Below are 21,252 nucleotides of genomic sequence, written 5' to 3'. Positions count from 1 at the left end.
ACTGTGACAGTTTTACTTCTTCTTTTCCAATTTGTATTCCTTTTATTTCTTTTTCTTCTCTGATTACCATGGCTAGGACTTCCAAAACTATGTTGAATAATAGTGGTGAGAGTGGACATCCTTGTCTTGTTCTGATCTTAGAGGAAATGCTTTCAGTTTTTCACCATTGAGAATGATGTTTTCTGTGGGTTTGTCATATATGGCCTTTATTATGTTGAGGTAGGTTCCTTCTATGCCCACTTTCCAAAGAGTTTTTATCATAAATGGGTGTTGAATTTTGTCAAAACCTTTTTCTGCATCTATTGAGATGATCATATGGTTTTTATTCTTCAATTTGTTAATATGGTGTATCACATTGATTGATTTGCGTGTATTGAAGAATCCTTGCATCCCTGGGATAACTCCCACTTGATCATGGTGTATGATCCTTTTAATGTATTGTTGGATTCTGTTTACTAGTATTTTGTTGAGTATTTTTGCATCTATATTCATCAGTCATATTGGTCTGTAATTTTCTTTTCTTGTAGTATCTTTGTCTGGTTTTGGTATCAGGGTGATGGTGGCCTCGTAGAATGAGTTTGGGAGTGTTCCTTCCTCTGCAATTTTTTGGAACAGTTTGAGAAGGATGGGTGTTAGCCCTTCTCTAAATGTTTGATAGAATTCACCTTTGAAGCCATCTGGTCCTGGACTTTTGTTTGTTGAAAGATTTTAAATCACAGTTTCAATTTCATTACTGTGATTGGTCTGTTCATGTTTTCTGTTTCTTCCTGGTTCAGTCTTGGAAGGTTATACCTTTCTGAGAAACTGTCCATTTCTTCCAGGTTGTCCATTTTATTGGCATAGAGTTGCTTGTAGTAGTCTCCTAGGATGCTCTGTATTTCTGCAGTGTCTGTTGTAACTTCTTTTTCATTTCTAATTTTATTGATTTGAGTCCTATCCTTTTTTTCTTGATGAATCTGGTGAATGGTTTATCAATTTTGTTTATCTTCTCAAAGAACCAGCTTTTAGTGTTATTGACCTTTGCTATTGTTTTCTTTGTTTCTATTTCATTTATTTCTGCTCTGATCTTGATGATTTCTGTCCTTCTGCAAACTTTGTGTTCTGTTTGTTCTTCTTTCTCTAGTTCCTTTAGGTGTAAGGTTAGATTGTTTATTTGAGATTTTTCTTGTTTCTTGAGGTAGACTTGTAAAGCTATAAACTTCCCTCTTAGAACTTCTTTTGCTGCATCCCATAGGTTTTGGATTGTCGTGTTTTCATTGTCACTTGTCTGTAGGTATTTTTTGATTTCCTCTTTGATTTCTTCAGTGATCTCTTGGTTATTTAGTAACATATTGTTTAGCCTCCATGTGTTTGTGTTTTTACGGTTTTTTCCCTGTAATTGATTTCTAATCTCATAGCGTTGTGGTCAGAAAAGATGCTTGATATGATTTCAATTTTCTTAAATTTGCTGAGGCTTGATTTGTGACCCAAGATATGATCTTTCTTGGAGAATGTTCCGTGTGCACTTGAGAAGAAAGTGTAATCTGCTGTTTTGGGATAGAATGTCCTATAAATATCAATTAAATCTATCTGGTCTATTGTGTCATTTAAAGCTTGTGTTTCCTTATTAATTTTCTGTTTGGATGATATGTCCATTGGTGTAAGTGAGGTGTTAAAGTCCCCCACTATTATTGTATTACTGTCGATTTCCTCTTTTAGAGCTGTTAGCAGTTGCCTTATGTATTGAATTGCTCCTATGTTGGGTGCATATATATTTATAATTGTTATATCTCCTTCTTGGATTGATTCCTTGATCATTATGTAGTGTCCTTCCTTGTCTCTTGTAATATTCTTTATTTTAAAGTCTATTTTATCTGATATGCGTATTGCTACTCCAGCTTTCTTTTGATTCCCATTTGCATGGAATATCTTTTTCCATCCCCTCACTTTCAGTTTGTATGTGTCCCTAGGTCTGAAGTGGGTCTCTTGTAGACAGCCTATATATGGGTCTTGTTTCTGAATCCATTTAGCAAGCCTGTGTCTTTTGGTTGGAGCATTTAATCCATTCACGTTTAAGGTAATTATTGATATGTATGTTCCTATTTCCATTTTCTTTATTGTGTTCGGTTTGTTTTTGTAGGTCCTTTTCTTCTCTTGTGTTTCCCACTTAGAGAATTTCCTTTAGCGTTTGTTGTAGAGCTGGTTTGGTGGTGCTGAATTCTCTTAGCTTTTGCTTGTCTGTAAAGCTTTTGATTTCACCATCGAATCTGAATGAGATCCTTGCTGGGTAGAGTATCTTGCTTGTAGTTTCTTCCCTTCCATCACTTTAAGTATATCATGCCACTCCCTTCTGGCTTGTAGAGTGTCTGCTGAGAAATCAGCTGTTAACCTTATGGGAGTTCCCTTGTATGTAATTTGTCATTTTTCCCTTGCTGCTTTCAATAATTTTTCTTTGTGTTTAATTCTTGCCAATTTGATTACTATGTGTCTCAGTGTGTTTCTCCTTGTGTTTATCCTGTATGGGACTCTCTGCACTTCACGGACTTGGGTGGCTATTTCCCTTCCCATGTTAGGGAAATTTTCCACTCTAATCTCTTCAAATATTTTCTCTGGTCCTTTCTCTCTCTCTTCTCCTTCTGAGACCCCTATAACGCGAATGTTCTTGCATTTAATGTTGTCCCAGAGGTCTCTTCAGCTGTCTTCATTTCTTTTCATTCTTTTTTCTTTATTCTCTTCTGCAGCAGTGAATTCCACCCTTCTGTCTTCCAGGTCACTTATCCATTCTTCTGCCTCAGTTATTCTGCTATTGATTCCTTCTAGTGTAGTTTTCATTTCAGTGATTGTATTGTTCATCTCTGTTTGCTTGTTCTTTAATTCTTCTAGATCTTTATTAATCATTTCTTGCGTCTTCTTGATCTTTGCCTCCATTCTTTTTCCGAGGTCCTGGATCATCTTCACTAACATTACTCTGAATTCTCTTTCTGGAGGATTGCCTATCTCCATTTCATTTAGTTGTTTTTCTGAGGTTTTATCTTGTTCCTTCATCCGGTACACAGCTCTCTGCCTTTTCATCTTGTCTATATTTCTGTGAATGTGGTTTTTGTTCCACAGGCTGCAGGATTGTAGTTCTTCTTGCTTCTGCTGTCTGCTCGCTGGTGGATGAGGATATCTAAGAGGCTTGTGGAAGTTTCCTGATGGGAGGGACTGGTGGGGGGTAGAGCTGACTGTTGCTCTGGCAGGCAGAGCTCAGTAAAATTTTAATCTTCTTGCCTGCTGATGCATGAGGCTGGGTTCCTTCCCTGTTGGTTTTTTGTCCTGAGGCGACCCAACACTGGAGCCTACCTGGGCTCTTTGGTGGAGCTAATGGTGGACTCTGGGAGGGCTCACTCCAAGGAGTACTTCCCAGAACTTCTGCTGCCAGTGTCATTGTCCTCATGGTGAGGCACAGCCACCCCCCACCTCTGCAGGAGACCCTCCAACACTATCAGGTAGGTCTGGTTCAGTTTCCTATGGCATCACTGCTCCTTCCCCTGGGTCCCAATGCACACACTACTTTGTGTGTGCCGTCCAAGAGTGGAGTCTCTGTTTCCCCCAGTCCTGTCAAAATCCTGCAATCAAATCCCACTAGCCTTCAAAGTCTGATTCTCTAGGAATTCCTCCTACCATTGCCGGACCCCCAGGTTTGGAAGCCTGACGTGGGGCTCAGAACCTTCACTCCAGTGGGTGGACTTCTGTGGTATAAGTGTTCTCCAGTTTGTGAGTCACCCACCCAGTGGCTATGGGATTTGATTTTATTGTGATTGCGCCCGTTCTACCATCTCATTGTGGCTTCTCCTTTGTCTTTGCATGTGGGGTATCTTTTTTGGTGAGTTCCAGTGTTCTCCTGTTGATGATTGTTCAGCAGTTAGTTGTGATTCCGGTGTTCTTGCAAGAGGGAGTGGGAGCATGTTGTTCTACTCCGCCATCTTGAACCAATCTCCAAGATTATTATTTTTTAAAAATACCCATGCAAAACCTTAATTCTTCCACACTGGCAGCCTGGGTATGTGTGCCAGTGGGACACACTTTCTAACTTCTAGTGCCCTGATAGGGTCAGTGTATAGAGGTCGGAGTCTGAAATGTTTTAGCAAAACAAGGATACCAATATTCTCATCAACACACTTTAAAAATTTCTTCTATTTTCTCTTTTGCAAAATTTGAGTCCTTCATAAATTCTAAGCTTTTAAAGAAAGTGTTCTTAGTATCATATATATTTCTTTAAAGAAAGTAACAGACCCAAAATGGAATCATTTGATCCCAAGACTTAATTGCAGTTTTGATCTTCTGCAGAAATTAATCTTAATCAACCAGTCTGAAATTTTCTGTTCAACATCAGTGAGGTAATCTGTTATGTAGGTCCTCTCCACTTCCCACAGGAAGAAGAGGCAATCAATTTCATAAATCCTTGCTGTCTAACACCTCTGCCCTGCCCCCAAGGAAGATGTCCTGATTTTAAAATAATCCTTTTTTCCCCTAATAGCTCCTTTGCCCCACCCTTCTTCCTATGAAAACCTTCCATTTGTACTACTCCTCTGTGCATCCTTCTAGTTACTAAATGGGATGCTGCCCAATCCATGAATCTTTTAATAAAGCCAATTAGATCTTCAAATTTACCCAGCTGAATTTTGTTGTTTATAATAGTGTGAATACTTCTTTATGCCTAATATGTGTCATCAGCCTTCTTTATAAGAATTATCACCTCTGTTTATGTAGTACTTCTTTTTTGAGGTTTCCTTTGTAAAAGATTAATCCCCCAAAACCTCAAATAAATAGAGTTGGGGGACCAGAAGGGGGAGTTCTCCTGCACTGGGAAGACAACAGAGACCAGCAGGAAAAAGAAAGACTCCTCTTCTTTCCTGGCATGGGCTCAGCCAATGAAAAGCCATGGACTCTGTTTACTACATCCCTCCCAACTTCCTTTTCCTCCCAAGAAAAGCACTCTCCTTCCCTTGCCGTGCAGGGACTTGCATATGACTCTCCGTTGTTGCAGACCTCAAATTGCTATTCTCTGCTGATCCCAAATAAACCCATTTTTGCTGGAGAAATAACTGGCAGTCTATTTGTTTTAGGTCAACATCTTTTACATCTCTTTGGCTTCCAAGAAGCAGCAAATAGAGTTATAAACATATTCTAGGAGAATATGGCTGTACTTACCCTTTTTTGCACTTTATAATTATCAAACAGGAAGCAATGATGGGTAAAATCAAGAGGATCATACCAAGGAACATACCTAGGCAGTAAAACATGGTAATTAAATGCATGGAAAATATAACCTGTAGGTTTCAAACTGTGTCTTAATGAGTTTTTAAAAAGTAAGTATAAATTCTGTTTTTAAAAAACACCCCCCACAGGCTTATCTTTAAGATTTCCCCTCTGTTCCTGGTTTAATCTAGCATATTAGTCTTATTACCACAGGGTTATAAATGATCAGTGAGAAAGCAGTTTGTGACCTTTGTCCAACAGCAGCATTTCAACAAGTGGGTGAGAACAAGCACTGGAGCGCCTCTGCTCAGCTTGCCATGACCCTGCACACATCTCTTGTGTGAGGCACAAGGCGCGAGTTACTCTATGCAGCAGACTCTACTGACTCTCTTAGAAATTCTACCACAAAACTATTCCTCTCACATAGGCAGATCACAGAAATGGGCTTAGAAAATTGGTCTTTGTGGCTTTCAATTTATGCAAATGGGCACGACTACCATCCTGAAGACTATTCCCAGGTTATAAACTAAAGAGCAAGTTGCCTTCTCCAGACACATTAAAATAGGAAGAATGGTTCTTTTTTTATAATGGTTCAAAGATAGCACAGAAACTTTGATAAAGGACACTCACTTTATATGCATATAAGGATACCAGTTTTGCTACACTATGGCCTGAATTCATTATTCTTTTCTTTCTAATTAAAATTGCAGTCTAGGATATTTTGATCTCTCTTTTTACATTTCATTTATTATCAGTGGATACCTACTGTTAAGGATGTTTCCTCAGCAAACCCTTCATAAAACTTACCAACTATGAGATAATCACTCGTGCCTAAAAGGAAGCAAAAGCCACAAAAGACATCAGTCTGGCACACAACATGATCAAACAGGAGCTCTCAGCCAGTTATAATTCATCCTGATTTTTTCTGTACAGATTCTTAATTTTTTCTAATATAAAAAGCCATTGACTTTACTCACACAATCTCATATTATTTTGTGTACTCAGCAAAGTCTGTTTTTTTCTTTAAAAATTACTGTTTTGTCATAAAAGTAGTATAATTAGAGCAGAAAATTTATAAAACAGAATAAAAGAAAAATATCATCCATAATCCTACTATCCTGAAATAGTTTAGTACATTCCCTTCTAGTACATTTTCTCATGCATCTAAGTTTTTACATAGTTATAGAATATCTATTTAATCTTTGAACAGTTGAATTAAGTGCTCAACATATGTTAACTTTTACAATCTTTATTATTACCACAACCACCACTACTGCTACGTGTATAACACTATTAACCCTTCATTATATTTTAAACATATTTCTCATCTGTCTACTGCTTTCTTATTTACTTTTCAAAGTTCATAAGTTCTAAGTCAAATTTGTTGACCTTTTATAATTTTCTCTATCATATCAAAAAGTTCCAAAAGTTGTTTTTCTTTTTCTAGCTGTTTTATCTTCTTTTTTTTCCTTTTCTACTTTAGCTTTCCTATGTTGACTTTTAAAACTTTTAACTATTTATTACATCTGGTATTTATTGTAAGATAAAAAGAAAGGTTCCAAATTTTTTCAGTGCTACGTATACTATTTGATCATCTTTTTCTTCCCCTTGGATTGATGATGTCTCCGTTATTAGATTGTTTTCTGTAAGATACTTTAATTTCTATTTATACTGAGCTCTATTTTATTAATATCTACTTTATTCCATTTTTAATAAAGATAAGTCTATTTTCGGTGATATAAAATGATTTATGTATTGTGACTTTCTATTTTAATATCTGGCAGGTCAGTCCCCCCAAATTATGTGAATTTTCTGTCTCTCACAGCCACATGGTTAGAATACTCAAAAGGCATTCAGATAGGCAGTGATCTTTTTGCCAAAGAAATGAATATAATTTGATATTAAGGGAGTGTCAAGTTTATAATTCAGAAATATTATTTGTGAGTGAGCTTTGTTATTGCATTTAAGGCATTAACTGTAGAAAAATTGTATCTTGAACAATTTTGGTGTTAAACCACATATTTTAAGTAAGAGTGATAAGAATGGGGGAGAAGAGAAGGCTAAGACTAATTTAGATTAAGGAAGGTTATTCATTATTCATTTTGCCCATATGTTACTTGATGTGTACAAGTTTAAGGTTTAGGATTTTCTATTTTACATCACCCTCTAGTTGCCAGCAGAAGGCTACCCTTCTACAGATCTCAATGACACATGATTCCTAAATCACTGTATCCAATGTACCAGGTTAAAATCCTGTAGTCTACACCAGTGCGGGAGACCGACCAGCTAGTCTCTGCAAGTTGGAAGGTGATCCTCAACTCATGCTGAAAACATTCTTGAAGGCCTGCTCTACCACTAATCTGCTACTGAATTTTAAGACCCATAGGATGTAATCAAATTATTACTGTGCAATGTATAGAGCAATAGAGTGATAATGGGCAAAAAGGTTCAGAGGGGGGCCTGAGGAGAGATGGATGGGTTAAGAAGTGTGAGGAGCAAGGCTTGCCTTATTCTCATTGCTAAGGGCTTTGGTGGAAGAATTAGGAGCTCTTACTGCACTCCTTAGCTCTTAGCTAATGCACACCATATGGCACACCACCACATTCAGTGTCAGTATAGATGAATGAATGAACAGTAACCATGGCTGGGAAGGACCTACATTCCTTGCACTTGCACTTACGAGAGGTACATATGGCCAGAGGAGGGTCCCACAGGTCATCTTCCTGGCACTGACTCCAGGGACTGCCTTCCAGAGTATACCCATCTTCACACTCCAAAGTTACATTATCTCCAGAGTGATATACTTTTCTCACTTTCAATTCCTTCTGGATTCCATTCATAATCTGTGGGAGGCTACAATTTACTTCTGAAATTAGAAAAATAAAAAAAGAAATTGATACTTTATTGTTAATTGTTAGTTGAAACTTTGCTTTTAGCAAAGATGAGTCATGTCTTCCATCAAAAATTATTGATACCTCTCCTACAACATCTTATTATTTAAAATTCTCTGACTTCCCTTTTTATGTAAAGCAAGGGAATATAAATGTATTGCTTATAATTATTTTAAATTATCATACTTTAAATTATTGTTAACTCTTCAACAGGAAAGTTGTGGAAAGGTTAGGAATTAGGATAACCATGTTCCAGCCTTGGAACCACTTGGGCCACACCATAAGAAAACAGGAATATCATTTTAACTCTCTTTAGGTATACAAATAATACGGGTATTTTGTCTCTTGAATAAATGCATATTTCTGGCTCATTTCTATACATAGAACAAAGCAATTAATAAATTATGATTCTGAATTTAAGGTATTAATTTTCTACTTAATTTTATCTCATTTACCTTATAAAAATTAATAACTAGAAACCTTAAATTAAATAATTAAATAGAGTCTGGAGACCAGAAGGGGGAGCTTTCACACCCTGTGATGACAGCAGAGCTCATCAGCAAGAAGAAAGACTCCTCTTCTTTCCTGGCAGCAAATCAGCAAGGAAAAGTCATGGACTCTTTGTTTGCTAGAGCCCTTACAACTTCCTTTTCCCTTCTGTTAAAAGAGTTCTCCTTCCTTTGCTATGCTGGGACTTGCATGTGGCTCACCATGGCTGCAGACCTCAAACCGCAATTCTCTGCTGATCCCAAGCAAGACCATTTCTGCTGGAGAAATAACTGGCAGTCTATTTGTTTTAGGCCAACAAGCCCATCCTTTGTTTTGCTTTCCTTCTCTGCCTTGCCACTGATACCTTCCAAGCAAAGCCTGCTTTTCAGTTGTAATGGTCTCAAAATTAGCCTAAGTTCTCTTTTTAAAATAAGAACCAACAGGGTAAAGTGGCATTTCTCAAAATATGGTCTGTGGTCCTGCTACATCAAAATATTCTGATGGGTTTGTTAAAAATAGACCTCTGGACTCTGCCTCAACATGTCAGAAAGATAGTTCTTGGGAATGGAATTTTTTTTTTTTTTTTTTTAATTTTTGTCTGTGTTGGGTCTTCGTTTCTGTGCGAGGGCTTTCTCTAGTTGCGGCAAGCGGGGGCCACTCTTCATCGCGGTGCACGGGCCTTTCACTATCGCGGCCTCTCTTTTTGCGGGGCACAGGCTCCAGACGTGCAGGGTCAGTAGTTGTGGCTCACAGGCTTAGTTGCTCCGCAGCATGTGGGATCTTCCCAGACCAGGGCTCGAACCCGTGTCCCCTGCATTGGCAGGCAGATTCTCAACCACTGTGCCACCAGGGAAGCCCTTGGAAATGGAATTTAAGAATCTGTCTTTTTAGGGAAAGGTGTCCAAGATGGTAGCATAGGAAGACCCTGAACTCACCTTCTCCTATGGACACACCAAAATTACAACTACTTACAGAGCAACTAACTACGAAAATGACCTGAATACTAGCAGAAAAACAAATTTCCACAACTAAAGAGATAAAGAAGGAACCATAATGAGATGAGTAGGAGAGGCAGAGATATGGTATAGTGAAGACCCACAGCCTTAGTTGGTGACCCACAAATGGGAAGAATATCACAATCATAAAGGTCCTCCCCGAGGAGTGAGGAGTCTGAGCCCTTCACTGGGCTCCCCAGCCAGGGGTCCTGCTCCAGGGAGATGAGCCCCCACAACACCTAGCTTTGAAACCCAGTGGGGCTTATGTTCGAGAGTGCCAGAGGGTTATAGGAAACAAAAATGTCACTCTTATAGGGCACGTGCAAAGTCTCATATGCTCCGAGTCCCAGCACAGAGGCAGTAGTTTGAAAAGAGCTTCAGTCCGACCTACTTGCTGATCATGAAGAGCCTCCCAGAGAGGCAGCAGGCAACTGGGATTCCCCTTAGACACTGTTAGCAGCCATTCTGGGGAGCTCATTCTACCGAGATAACACCAGTGCTAGCAAATGCCATTTGGAAATCCTCCCTCTAGCCTATTAGTGCTGGAGGCTTACCACCACCAGTGGGCCTGTACCAGCCCAACCCAACCCAGACATGTACACAGCCATGTGGGGACCTGGCCCCACCCACCAGCAGGTCAGCACCTGCCCTGAGTCCCTCTGGGCCATGCAGACAGCCACATAGGGACCTGGTCCTGACCTCCGGTGGGCTTGCATGAGCCCTGAGCCCCCAGGGTCATGTAGACAGCCCCATGGGGACCCAGCCACTCATACCAGTGGGCCAGCACCAATGCTGAGCCCACCACCACCACCAGACAATGCAGACAGCCACACAGGGACACAGTCCTACCCTTCAGTGGGCCAGCATCAGCCCCACATCCCCCTGGTTGTGCAGCCAACCAGGAAGGAAGCTTACCCAGCCCTCCAGTGGGCCCACAGCTACTGTACAAAGCGTGGCCTAGCAGCCAACTTGGCTAGCTGTCAGCCTCACATACCAGTATGCCCACAGTAGTTGGTACCACCACAAAAGAAGAGCACAAGCATCACACATAGGGGGCACCCATAGAACATATAGCTTTCATGACCAGAGGGGAGCATGCTGATGGAACCACAGGATGTTTCCTACGATGGCACTTCTTCAAGATCAGGAAACAAAATGGACCAACTTAACACACAGATATAAACACTGAATATTGGGCAAAATGAAGAAACAGAGGTGTATGTTCCAAATGATTGAACAAGACAAAATTTCCGAAAAAGAAATAACTGAATTGGAGATAAGAAATCTACATGATAAAGAGTTCAAGGTAATGGTCATAAAGATACTCACAGAACTCAGGGGAAGAATGGATGAGCACAGTGAGAAGTTTAACAAAGGAATAGAAAATATAAAGAAGAACCAAACAAAGCTGAAGAATACAATAACTGAAATAAAAAATACACTAGAAGGAATCAACAGTAGATTAGATGATGCAGAGGAATAGATCAGTGATCTGAAAGAAAAAGTTATGGAAATCTCTTAAGCTGAACAGAAAAGAGAAAAAAGTTTTTTTAAATGGGGATAGTTTAAGAAACCTCTGGAATAATATCAAGCATACTAACATTCACATGGTGGGGGTCCCAGAAGGAGAAGACAGAGACCAAGGGGCAGAGAACTTATTTGAAGAAATAATAGTGGAAAACTTCCTTAACCTGGGGAAGGAAACAGACACCCAAGTAAGGAAGTACAGAGAATCACAAACAAGATGAACCCAAAGAGATTTGCACCAAAACACATACTATTAAAATGGCAAAAAGTGAAAGATTAAGAGGGAATATTAAAAACAGCAAGAGAAAAGCAACTAGTTATGTACAAGGGAACCTCCATAAGAATATCAGCTGACTCTTTAACAGAAACTTTGCGGGCCAGAAGGGAATGGCACAATATAATCAAATGATAAAAGGGGAAAATCTACAAACAAGAATACTCTACCTGGCAAAGTTATCACTCATATTTGAAGGAGAGTTTTACAGACAAATAAAAACTGAAAGAGTCAGCACCACTAAACTGGTTTTACAAGAAACGTTAAAGGAACTTCTTTAAGTGGAAAAGAAAAGGCCACAATTAGAAATGTGAAAATTATGAAAGAAAATATCTCACTGGTAAAGGCAAAATAGTAGATAAACTATTTATAAAGCTAGCAGGAAGGTTAAAAGACAAAAGTAGGGAAATCATCTATATACAAAATAAGTAGCTAAGGGACACACAAAACAAAAAGATGTAAAATATGACACCAAAAATATTCAACATTGTTGGGGGGGGAGTAAAAATGCAGGGTTTTAGAATACATTCGAACTTAAGAGATCATCAATTAATCATATATACATCTATATGTAATCATAGATGATAGATAGATAGATAGATGATAGATAGATAGATAGATAGCTATTGTAGATGAACCTCATGGTGGCCACAAACCGAAACCTATAATAGATACAAACAAAAAAAGAGAGAAAGGAATTGAAACATAATGCTAAAGAAAGTCATCAAATTGCAAAAGAGGAGAGGAAAAGAAGAACTACACAACAAAACAATCCCCCAAAATTAACAAAATGGCAATAAGTCCATGTCTATGAATAATTACTTTAAATGTAAATGGACTAAATGCTCCAATCAAAAGACAAAGAAAGGGTGAAAAATACAAAGAACTCATACAACTCAACATCAAAAAAACAAACAATCAGATTAAAAAATGGGCAGAGGATCTGAATAGACATTTTTCCAGAGCATACATACAGATGGCCAGCAGGCATGTGAGAAGATGCTCAGCATCATTAATCATCAGAGAAATGCAAATCAAAGCCATAGTGAGATATCTCCTAGCACCTGTCAGCATGGCTAATAGCAAAAGAAACAAATAACAAGTGTTAGCAAGGATGTGGAGAAAAGGGAACTCTCATGCACTGTTGTTGGGAATGTAAATTGTATCCACTGTGGAAAACAGTATGAAGATTTCTCAAAAAACTAAAAACTAGGGACTTCCCTGGTGGTGCAGTGATTAAGAATCTGCTTGCCAATGCAGGGTACGTGGGTTTGAGCCCTGGTGTGGGAAGATCCCACATGCTGCAGAGCAACTAAGCCCGTGTGCCACAACAACTGAGCCTGCACTCTAGAGCCCACGAGTCACAACTACTGAGCCTGCGTGCCACAATTGCTGAAGCCTGCATGCCTAGAGCCCGTGCTCCACAGCAAGAGAAGCCACTGCAATGAGAAACACGCGCACCACAACAAAGAGTAGCCCGTGGTCTCTACAACTAGAGAAAGCCTGCACGCAGCAACGAAGACCCAATGAAACCAAAAATAAATAAATTAATTAATTAAAAAAAATTAAAACTAGAACTACTGCATGACAGCAATTCCACTCCTGTGCATTCATCTGAAGAAAATGAAAACACTAATTAGAAAAGATATATGCACTCCTATGTTCATTGCAGCATTATTCACAAAAGCCAAGATATGGAAGCAACCTAAATACCCATCAATAAATGAATGGAAAAAGAAGATGTGGTATACATACACAATGGAATATTAGTGAGGCATAAAACGAATGATATCTTACCATTTACAACAACATGGATGGACCTCAAGGTACTATGCTAAATGACATGTCAGACAGAGAAAGGCAAGTACTACATGATTTCACTTATTGTGGAATCTAAAAACAAAAAACAAATGAACAAACATAAGAAAACAGAAACAGAGTTATAGATACCGAGAACAAACAGGTGGTTGCCAGAGGGGAGGGAAATGGGGTGAGGAAAGAAATAGGTGAGGGAGATTAAGAGGTACAAACTTCCAGTTGCAAAATACATGGAAAGAAAAAAAGACACAGAGTGGCTGTAGATAGATAGATTAGATAGATAGATAGATGATAGATAGATAGATAGATAGATAGATATAGATATATAGATAGATGCTGCCTATAGGAGACTAACTTCAGATGTAAGGACACACACAGATCAAAAGCGAGGGGATGGAAAAAGATACTCCATGCTTATGGAAATGAAAAGAAAGCTGGGTGGCAATACTTATATCAGAAAATATAGACTTTAAAACAAAGACTGTAACTAGAGACAAATAAGGACATTACACAATGGTAAAGGCATCAATCCAACAAGAAGATATAACAATTGTGTATATATATATACACACACATACCACAAAGAGGAGCACCTAAATATATAAAGCAAATATTAACAAATATAAAAAGAGAAATTGACAATAATACAATAGTGGGGGGGGACTTTAGCATCCTACTTATATCAATGGACAGATTATTCAGACAAAAAGTCAATAATGAAACACTGGCCTTAAATTACACATTAGGTCAGATGCAATTAATAGATATATACAGAGCATTTAATCCAAAAGTGGCAGAATACACATTCTTTTCAGGTACACGTGGAACATTCTCCAGGATACATCACACATTGTAGGTCACAAAAAGTCTCAATAAATTTAAGAAGACTGAAGTCATATCAAGCATGTTTTCAGACCACAACACTATGAGATGAGATATCAACCATATGAAAAAAACTGCAAAAACCACAGACACGTGGAAGCTAAACAATATGCTACCAAACAATGAATGGGTCACTGAGGAAACCAAAAAATACCTGGAGACAAATGAAAATGGAAACACAATGATCCAAAATCTATGATATATATCTAGAACTATCTAAAGAACTGCAGAAGCAGTTCTAAGATGGAAATTTAAAGCAATACATGCCTACCTCAGGAAACCAGAAAAATCTCCAATAAACAAGCTAACCTTATACCTAAAGGAACTAGAAAAAGAAAAAAGAAACAAAACCCGAAGTCAGTAGAAAAAAAGACATAATAAAGGTCAAAGCAGAAATAGATGAAATAGACATTTAAAAATATATAAAGGTTTAGTGAAACTAAGAGTTGGTTCTTTGAAAAGATAGACAAAATTGATAAGCCTTTTGCCAGACCCATCCAGAAAAAAAAAAAGGGCCCAAATAACTATAATCAGAAATGAAAGAGGAGTAGTTAAAACCAACAACATAGAAATACAAAGAATCATAAGAGATCACAGCAACAAATAGACACCAATAAAACGGACAACCTAGAAGAAATAAAGTTCTAGAAATGTACAATCTCCCAAGATTGAATCAGGAAGAAATAGAAACTAGGCACAGAATAATTACTAGTAATGAAATTGAATCAGTAGTCAAAATATTCCCAACAAACAAAAGTCCAGGATCAGACTGCTTCACAGGAGAGTGCTACAAAACATTTAAAGACTTAACACCTATCCTTCTCAAACTATTCCAAAAAATAGAAGAGGAAGGAATACTTTTAAATTCATTTTACAAGGTCAGCATCACCCTGATACCAAAGCCATGCAAAGATACCACAAGGAAATTAAAAGACAATATGTCCAACACACATAGATGCAAAAATCCACAACAAAATATTAGCAGACTGCATTCAACAATGCAATAAAAGGATAATTTACCATTATCAAATGGGATTTATCTCAGGGATGCAAGGATGGTTCAATCTGAAAATCAATCAAAGTGGCACACCATGTTAACAAATTAAAGAGTAAATATCATATGATCATCCAATAGATGAAGAAGAGGCTTTTGACAATATCTGGCATCCATTTATCAAAAAAACGCTGAACGAAGTGGGTATAGAGGGAATATACTGCAACATAACAAAGACCATATATGACAAGCTCACAGCTCACATCATACTCAATGGTGAAAAGTTGAAAGCATTTCCTCCAAGATCAGGAAGAAGACAAGGGTGCTCACTCTCATCACTTTTATTCAACATAGGTTTGAAAGTCCTAGCCTCAGTAATCAGACAAGAAAAATAAATAAAAGGAATCCAAATCAGAAAGGAAGTAGTAAAACTGTCACTGTTTGCACATGACATGATGCTATATGTAGAAAAATTTAAAGATGTCACCAGAAAACTATTAGGACTAATGAAAGAATTCAGTAAAGTTGCAGGATACAAAATTAATACACAGAAATCTCTTGCAATTTTATACACTAATATGAACTATCAGAAGGAGAAATTGCAAAAGCAATCCCATTTTCAATTGTGTCAAAAAGAATAAAATAAAAAGGAATAAATCTAACCAAAGAGTTAAAAACTTGTACTCTGAAAACTATAAGACATTGATCAAAGAAACTGAAGACAAAACAAACAAATGGAAAGATATACCATTCTCATGGATTGGAAGAATTAATATTGTTCAAATGACCATATTACACAAGGCAATCTACAGATTCAATGCAATCCCTATCAAAATATCAATGGCATTCTCCACAGAACTAGAACAAATAATTCTAAAATTTATATGGAAACACAAAAGACCTTGAAGAGCCAAGCAATTTTGAGAAAGAAGACAAAGCTGGAGGTATCATGCGCCCTGATTTCAAAAAATACTAAAAAGCTACAGTAATAAAAACAGTATGGTACTGGCACAAAAAGCAGACATATATATCAATGGAACATAATATAAAGCCAAGAAATAACCCACACTTATATAACCAATTAATTTATGACAAAGTAGGCAATAATGTACAACTGGGAAAAGTCAGTCTTTTCAGTAAATGGTGTTGGAAAAACTGGACAGCAGCATATAAAAAAATCAAACTGGACTACTTTCTTACCATATACAAAATAGACTCAAAATGGATTAAAGAATTAAGTGTAAGGCCTGAAACCATAAATCTCCTATAAGAATATATAGGCAGTACACTTTTTGACATCAGTCTTAGCAACATTTTTTTGGATATGTCTTCTCAGGCAAGGGAAACAAAAGCAAAACTAAACAAATGGGACTACAACAAACTGAAAAGCTTTTGCACAGCAAAGGAAACTATCAACAAAATGAAAAGGCAGCCTACTGAATTGGAGAAGATATTTGCAAATGATATATCTGATAAGGGGGTCAATGTCTAAAATATACAAAGAACTCACACAAATCAACATAAAAATCCCCAAATAACCCAATTAAAAAATGGTCTGAGGACCTGACATACAGATGGCCAAAAGACAGATGAAAAGATGCTCAACATCACTAATCATCAGGGAGCTGTAAATCAAAACCATATTGAGATACCAATGCATACTTGTCAGAATGGCCATCGTCAAAAAGACAACAAGTAACAAGTGTTGGCGAGGATGTGGGGAAAAGGGAACTTGTACACAGTTGGTGGGAATGTAAGTTGGTGAAATCACTATGGAAAACAGTATGGAGGTTCCTCAAAAAATTAAAAATAGAACTGTCATGTGATCTAGAAATTTTATTTCTGGGTATTTACCCTAAGAAACCAAAAACACTAATTTGAAAAGATATATGCATACCCATGTTCATTGCAGCATTATTTACAATAGCCGAGATATGGAAGCAACCTGAGTGTCCATCAATGTATGAATTCTTCATCCAAAGAAGATGAGGTATACATATATATACACACACACACAATGGAATATTCCTCAGCCATAAAAAAAAGAAATCTTGCCGTTTGTGACAACACAGATGGATCTAGAGGGTATTATGGTAAGTGAAATAAGCCATACAGAGAAAGACAAATATCATATGATATCACTTATATGGGGTATCTAAAAAAATAGAACAAACAAACAAAACAAAATAACAGACTCATAGATACAGAGAACAAATGGGTGGTTTCTAGAGGGGTGGGTGGGAAAGGTAAAGGGAATTAAGAGATGCAAATTTCCAGTTATGAAATAAATAAGCCACAGGGATATAATACACAGCATAAGGAATATGGTCAATAATATTGTAATAAATTTGTATGGGGACAGATGATTACTAGATTTATTTTGATGGTCATTGAATAAAGTATGCAAATGTCAATGTAGTACATGTGAAAGTAACATAATATGGCACATCAATTATATTTCAATTTTCAAAAAAAGACTCCATATTTTTAGAAAGTTCCCTGGCTGACTTTGCTAATGATAAAGACAGAGAATGACTGCTAAAAAGCATGTTTAAAGAAGACAGTTATTAAGACAAAATGAATTTTATTTACATGAGAAGAAAGCAGCTGTCAAGAGAATGGAATATTACCCTCTTATTTTCAGGAGAAGAACTATCACAGAGTCTTAATTTTTATAATTCATCTTTGAACTATTCCCTGAATCTTCATATTTCTTTATGTAACTAAAGCAAGGCGGGACGAGCTTTCCAGTTTCTGCAGAGCCATGGGGACTCTGATTTTGTGCAGTCCACTCTTGCAAATAAACACAGGAGCATCTCTGTGGTGGGCCTAATTTTCTCTATCTCTTAAATCAGAGGGCTAGGAGGACAAGAAGGATTTAGGTTGGGGAGAGCCCTAAGATCCTATAACCACAGCAGCCATAGGACTAACTGCTCCTCAACATTAGAAACACATGCATGTCTGAAATCTCTCTTGCCTCATCCCTGACCTTAGTCTAGTATTTCTAAAAAGCAAGAATAGAAAAGAAACAAACAAAGCAAAATCACTTAACTTATAGTTTTGCAAAATCAAAAGAACTACATTTGAAAGGAGACAGTGTTCTGAAAGCAGAACATACACCAGAATTTCGATACTTGCCTTACAACTTTCTTCAGTGTCTGTAATTTACCACAATCTTTATTGCTGAAAACTATATAATTTTATTACCCAAAGTGTTTTAGAAAGTCATCATTTGAAAAAAGTTTTTAACTAATTAAAAATTCACCACTGTAATGCATTATGAAACACATTGAGAGAATACATTTTATAGCTAGAGTTGTTATGGCTTGTCTAACCAAGCTGTACTTTGTAATTTGCATCTTTCTGTTACAGATTTGGATAGGTCCTAGCAAATCTCGGGTTTTATTTATTTAAGTTTGAAGATGAATTAGTAAGTGGTGCAAACAATTTCTGCTGTATGTTTCCTGTGGTAACTTGCCTCAAATCCTAATTGGTGTTAATTTTGTGTATTGTAAATGCTTGAATTTAAAACTTAAAAATGCGTGTTTAAGGTTCTTTTTGTAATTATGAGATATAGTAAAGTGTGAATCCATTAAAAAAAGGAGACAGTGTTCAGTGCAGTGTTCAAATGCAGGGGCTGAGCAGGGGTCCAATCCTAGCACCACCACTGCTGAGCTGCGGATCACGGACTAGTTACTGGATCTCTCTTAACCTCAATTTCCTCCTCTGTAAGATCACAGAAATAATAATCCCACCTCATCATATTGTTTCGGAGACTAACACCAATAACTTTCGTAAAGACCTCAGCATCATGCCTAGTCACAGAATATTATTTTTATTTCCACACTTTGTAGCTTTTTAGAATATTGCCAACAAAGATTTTAAAGTCAGATGTCATTTTTATAAACAGACTTGCTCCAGGGAAGAGAGGAAATAAACATCTCACCTTTAGCCCTGGAGATTGTAATGAGGCTTTGTACCCAGTAATTCTAGGAATTAATTGCTTTTAACCATGCTTCAGGTTCAATATTCCGCACAACAAAGTGTGCTTCTAAGTCTCCTATTAATCTCCTAAGGGTTTTTGTGAGGACCACCTGTGATTCTCTCAGGTCCTTTAGAGCTGAAATATTTTATTAGTTAGAAGCCCATAAAGCATTTAAAATTGGTGTTTGATGTCTATTGTACTACTGGAAATTCCAAAAGTTCTTCCTACTTATTTGGGAGAGTTGAGGGTGCTTGGACAGCCTTGCTTCCTACCTTTTCTTCTGCTTTTCTCCAACTCTATTGATACTCATTTTATGATCCCCTCAGAAGTGATCTCTCAGCCTTATTAGCCTCATGCATCAGTATTTCATAAAAATCAGGCAAGAATACCAAATACCTTTGCAATAAAGATCAAACAGGCTCCAGGTTCCCTGGTGTGTACAGAAAATGAAGGCCTTTCCCACCAACTTGTAGCCTGGGTCACAGGTGTAGTTGACTGTCATCCCAGGAAGATATGGAGAGGCATGTCCTGCAATGTGGTGGCCATTGCTGATCTTGGGTGGATGTGGACAAGCTAAGAACAAATTCCCTCCAAAACACAAGAAAAGACATTCAGTTAAACTTAGAAGTATGAACACTCCAACACAACTAATAATATCTCTGTCTATTAGAATCACAAGAAAACCCAAGGCAGGCAGGTCCCAATGCACTAAATGTTTGCTGATCAGTGGGAAAACCAAGTCTCTAAAGCCAGACTTCTCAGCCTTTAAACAGGACCATCTGTAATCTCTACCTGTAAACTGCATCAGCTGGGAATACCACTGGGATCCACAAACTACCAATTCAGTGCATTCTGTCCTCACTGGAGGACGGAGCTCGTGTGGATAATCACAGCCACAAGTGCACCTGATTGTCTGGTACTGTCATTTAAAGCCAGACTAACATGTAAAAGGAATGAGCTACAGAGGTCAAGAGCACAACCTTACATTCCACTTCTCCAGGGCATCCTGAGTTCCCTTGGCTAAAGGTGAGATGAAAGGTGAGTCACATGCTGGAGCAGAACTCAGAAATAACAAAAGTAGGATAAATTCCTATATCAGAGTTTCCTTAATTATTTCTACAACATCATCAATTCTGAAATATATTACTAACATCAACATGTGCTTTTTGCTCTGCACACCCATCCATCTAGTATAAAGACAACTCAGTAGAGATGGCATAACAATGTTTTCTTTGGCAGTTGTTTTCAGTGCTTTGAAAATATTCCCTATAAAATCTAGGCTTCACTGATTCTCTCCACTCTCTCCTCTCTTCACCATCCCACAATCATCACTCCAGAGGGAAGGGTCATCAGAACACCCCCAACTGGGACAGAGTGTGGCACATCTAAAGCCATCTGTTATTCACCTGGCAGGTAATTCTGTCCCATATTTATAACAAAGCTATATTCACAAGCAAAAAGGACTGTCACTACAGAAATATGGAGGTTTGGCTTAGACATACTGATCCTTCTAGGGCATGGGGAAATGTGCACTGACCATTAGGAACAGAAAGTTCACAGCGAGGGGCAGGGCCACTCCAAACCCCATTTCCCTGACTGTCACTGGTGCAGCGGATGGTGCTCTCCCCAGTGAGGCTGAAGGTCATCCTTCTGTCTGGGTGGGAGTCACATGTGTAACCAATTTCTTCTCCATAAGGAATGTCTCCCAGAGAAGTTCCTGTGTGTTTCCCATTAAGGATAGCTGGAGGATTTGGACAAAAGATTTCTAGAAAGAACACAAAAGTTTTAGGTTCCATTAGTTTCAATCAAAAGGATTATAAAATAATTATGCCCTGTGATTGTTGTATTAATACATTTTTTCTATGACAACGTACTTAAATTGGATGGAACTGAAATATGTAAGGCTTCCTCTGAGAAGGATCTAACTCAGGTGAGACAAATTACAGTTTGTTATGAAAGTACAAAATGCTCTTCAGGTAGCTAAATATTTAATCCATTTGGAGTTAATTAATTTTTTTTTCCAGCAACCATTTTATTGACTAATTTATGTCAGGCATCATAAGAATCCTGGGTTGACAATGGGGTACAACACAGACAAGATTTTTCCCTCAAAGATTTGAAATTCTAGGGAAATCTGGGTTAAGTTTATTAAACATGGACTATCATTTTCAGCAGAT

The 21,252-nt window shown here is 37.7% G+C and overlaps 1 protein-coding gene across 1 annotated transcript in view; it reads right to left on the bottom strand.

Moving 5' to 3' along the window:
- Positions 1–1,830: 1,830 nt before the first annotated feature.
- The window catches only part of CR1 (complement C3b/C4b receptor 1 (Knops blood group)), a 159,818-nt gene continuing 140,396 nt past the window's right edge, over positions 1,831–21,252 (bottom strand). The window contains 3 exon segments of the mRNA XM_082413050.1: positions 1,831–8,086; positions 19,472–19,648; positions 20,613–20,840. Of these exon segments, the coding sequence (XP_082269176.1) occupies positions 7,794–8,086; positions 19,472–19,648; positions 20,613–20,840 (698 nt within the window). The 3' untranslated portion in view covers positions 1,831–7,793.

The sequence above is a fragment of the Balaenoptera physalus genome, assembly GCF_965194825.1.
Source record: "Balaenoptera physalus genome assembly, chromosome: 1".
NCBI lineage: Eukaryota > Metazoa > Chordata > Mammalia > Artiodactyla > Balaenopteridae > Balaenoptera > Balaenoptera physalus.
Note: the sequence above shows the minus strand (reverse complement) of the source record. Positions and strands in the feature narration are given on the sequence as shown.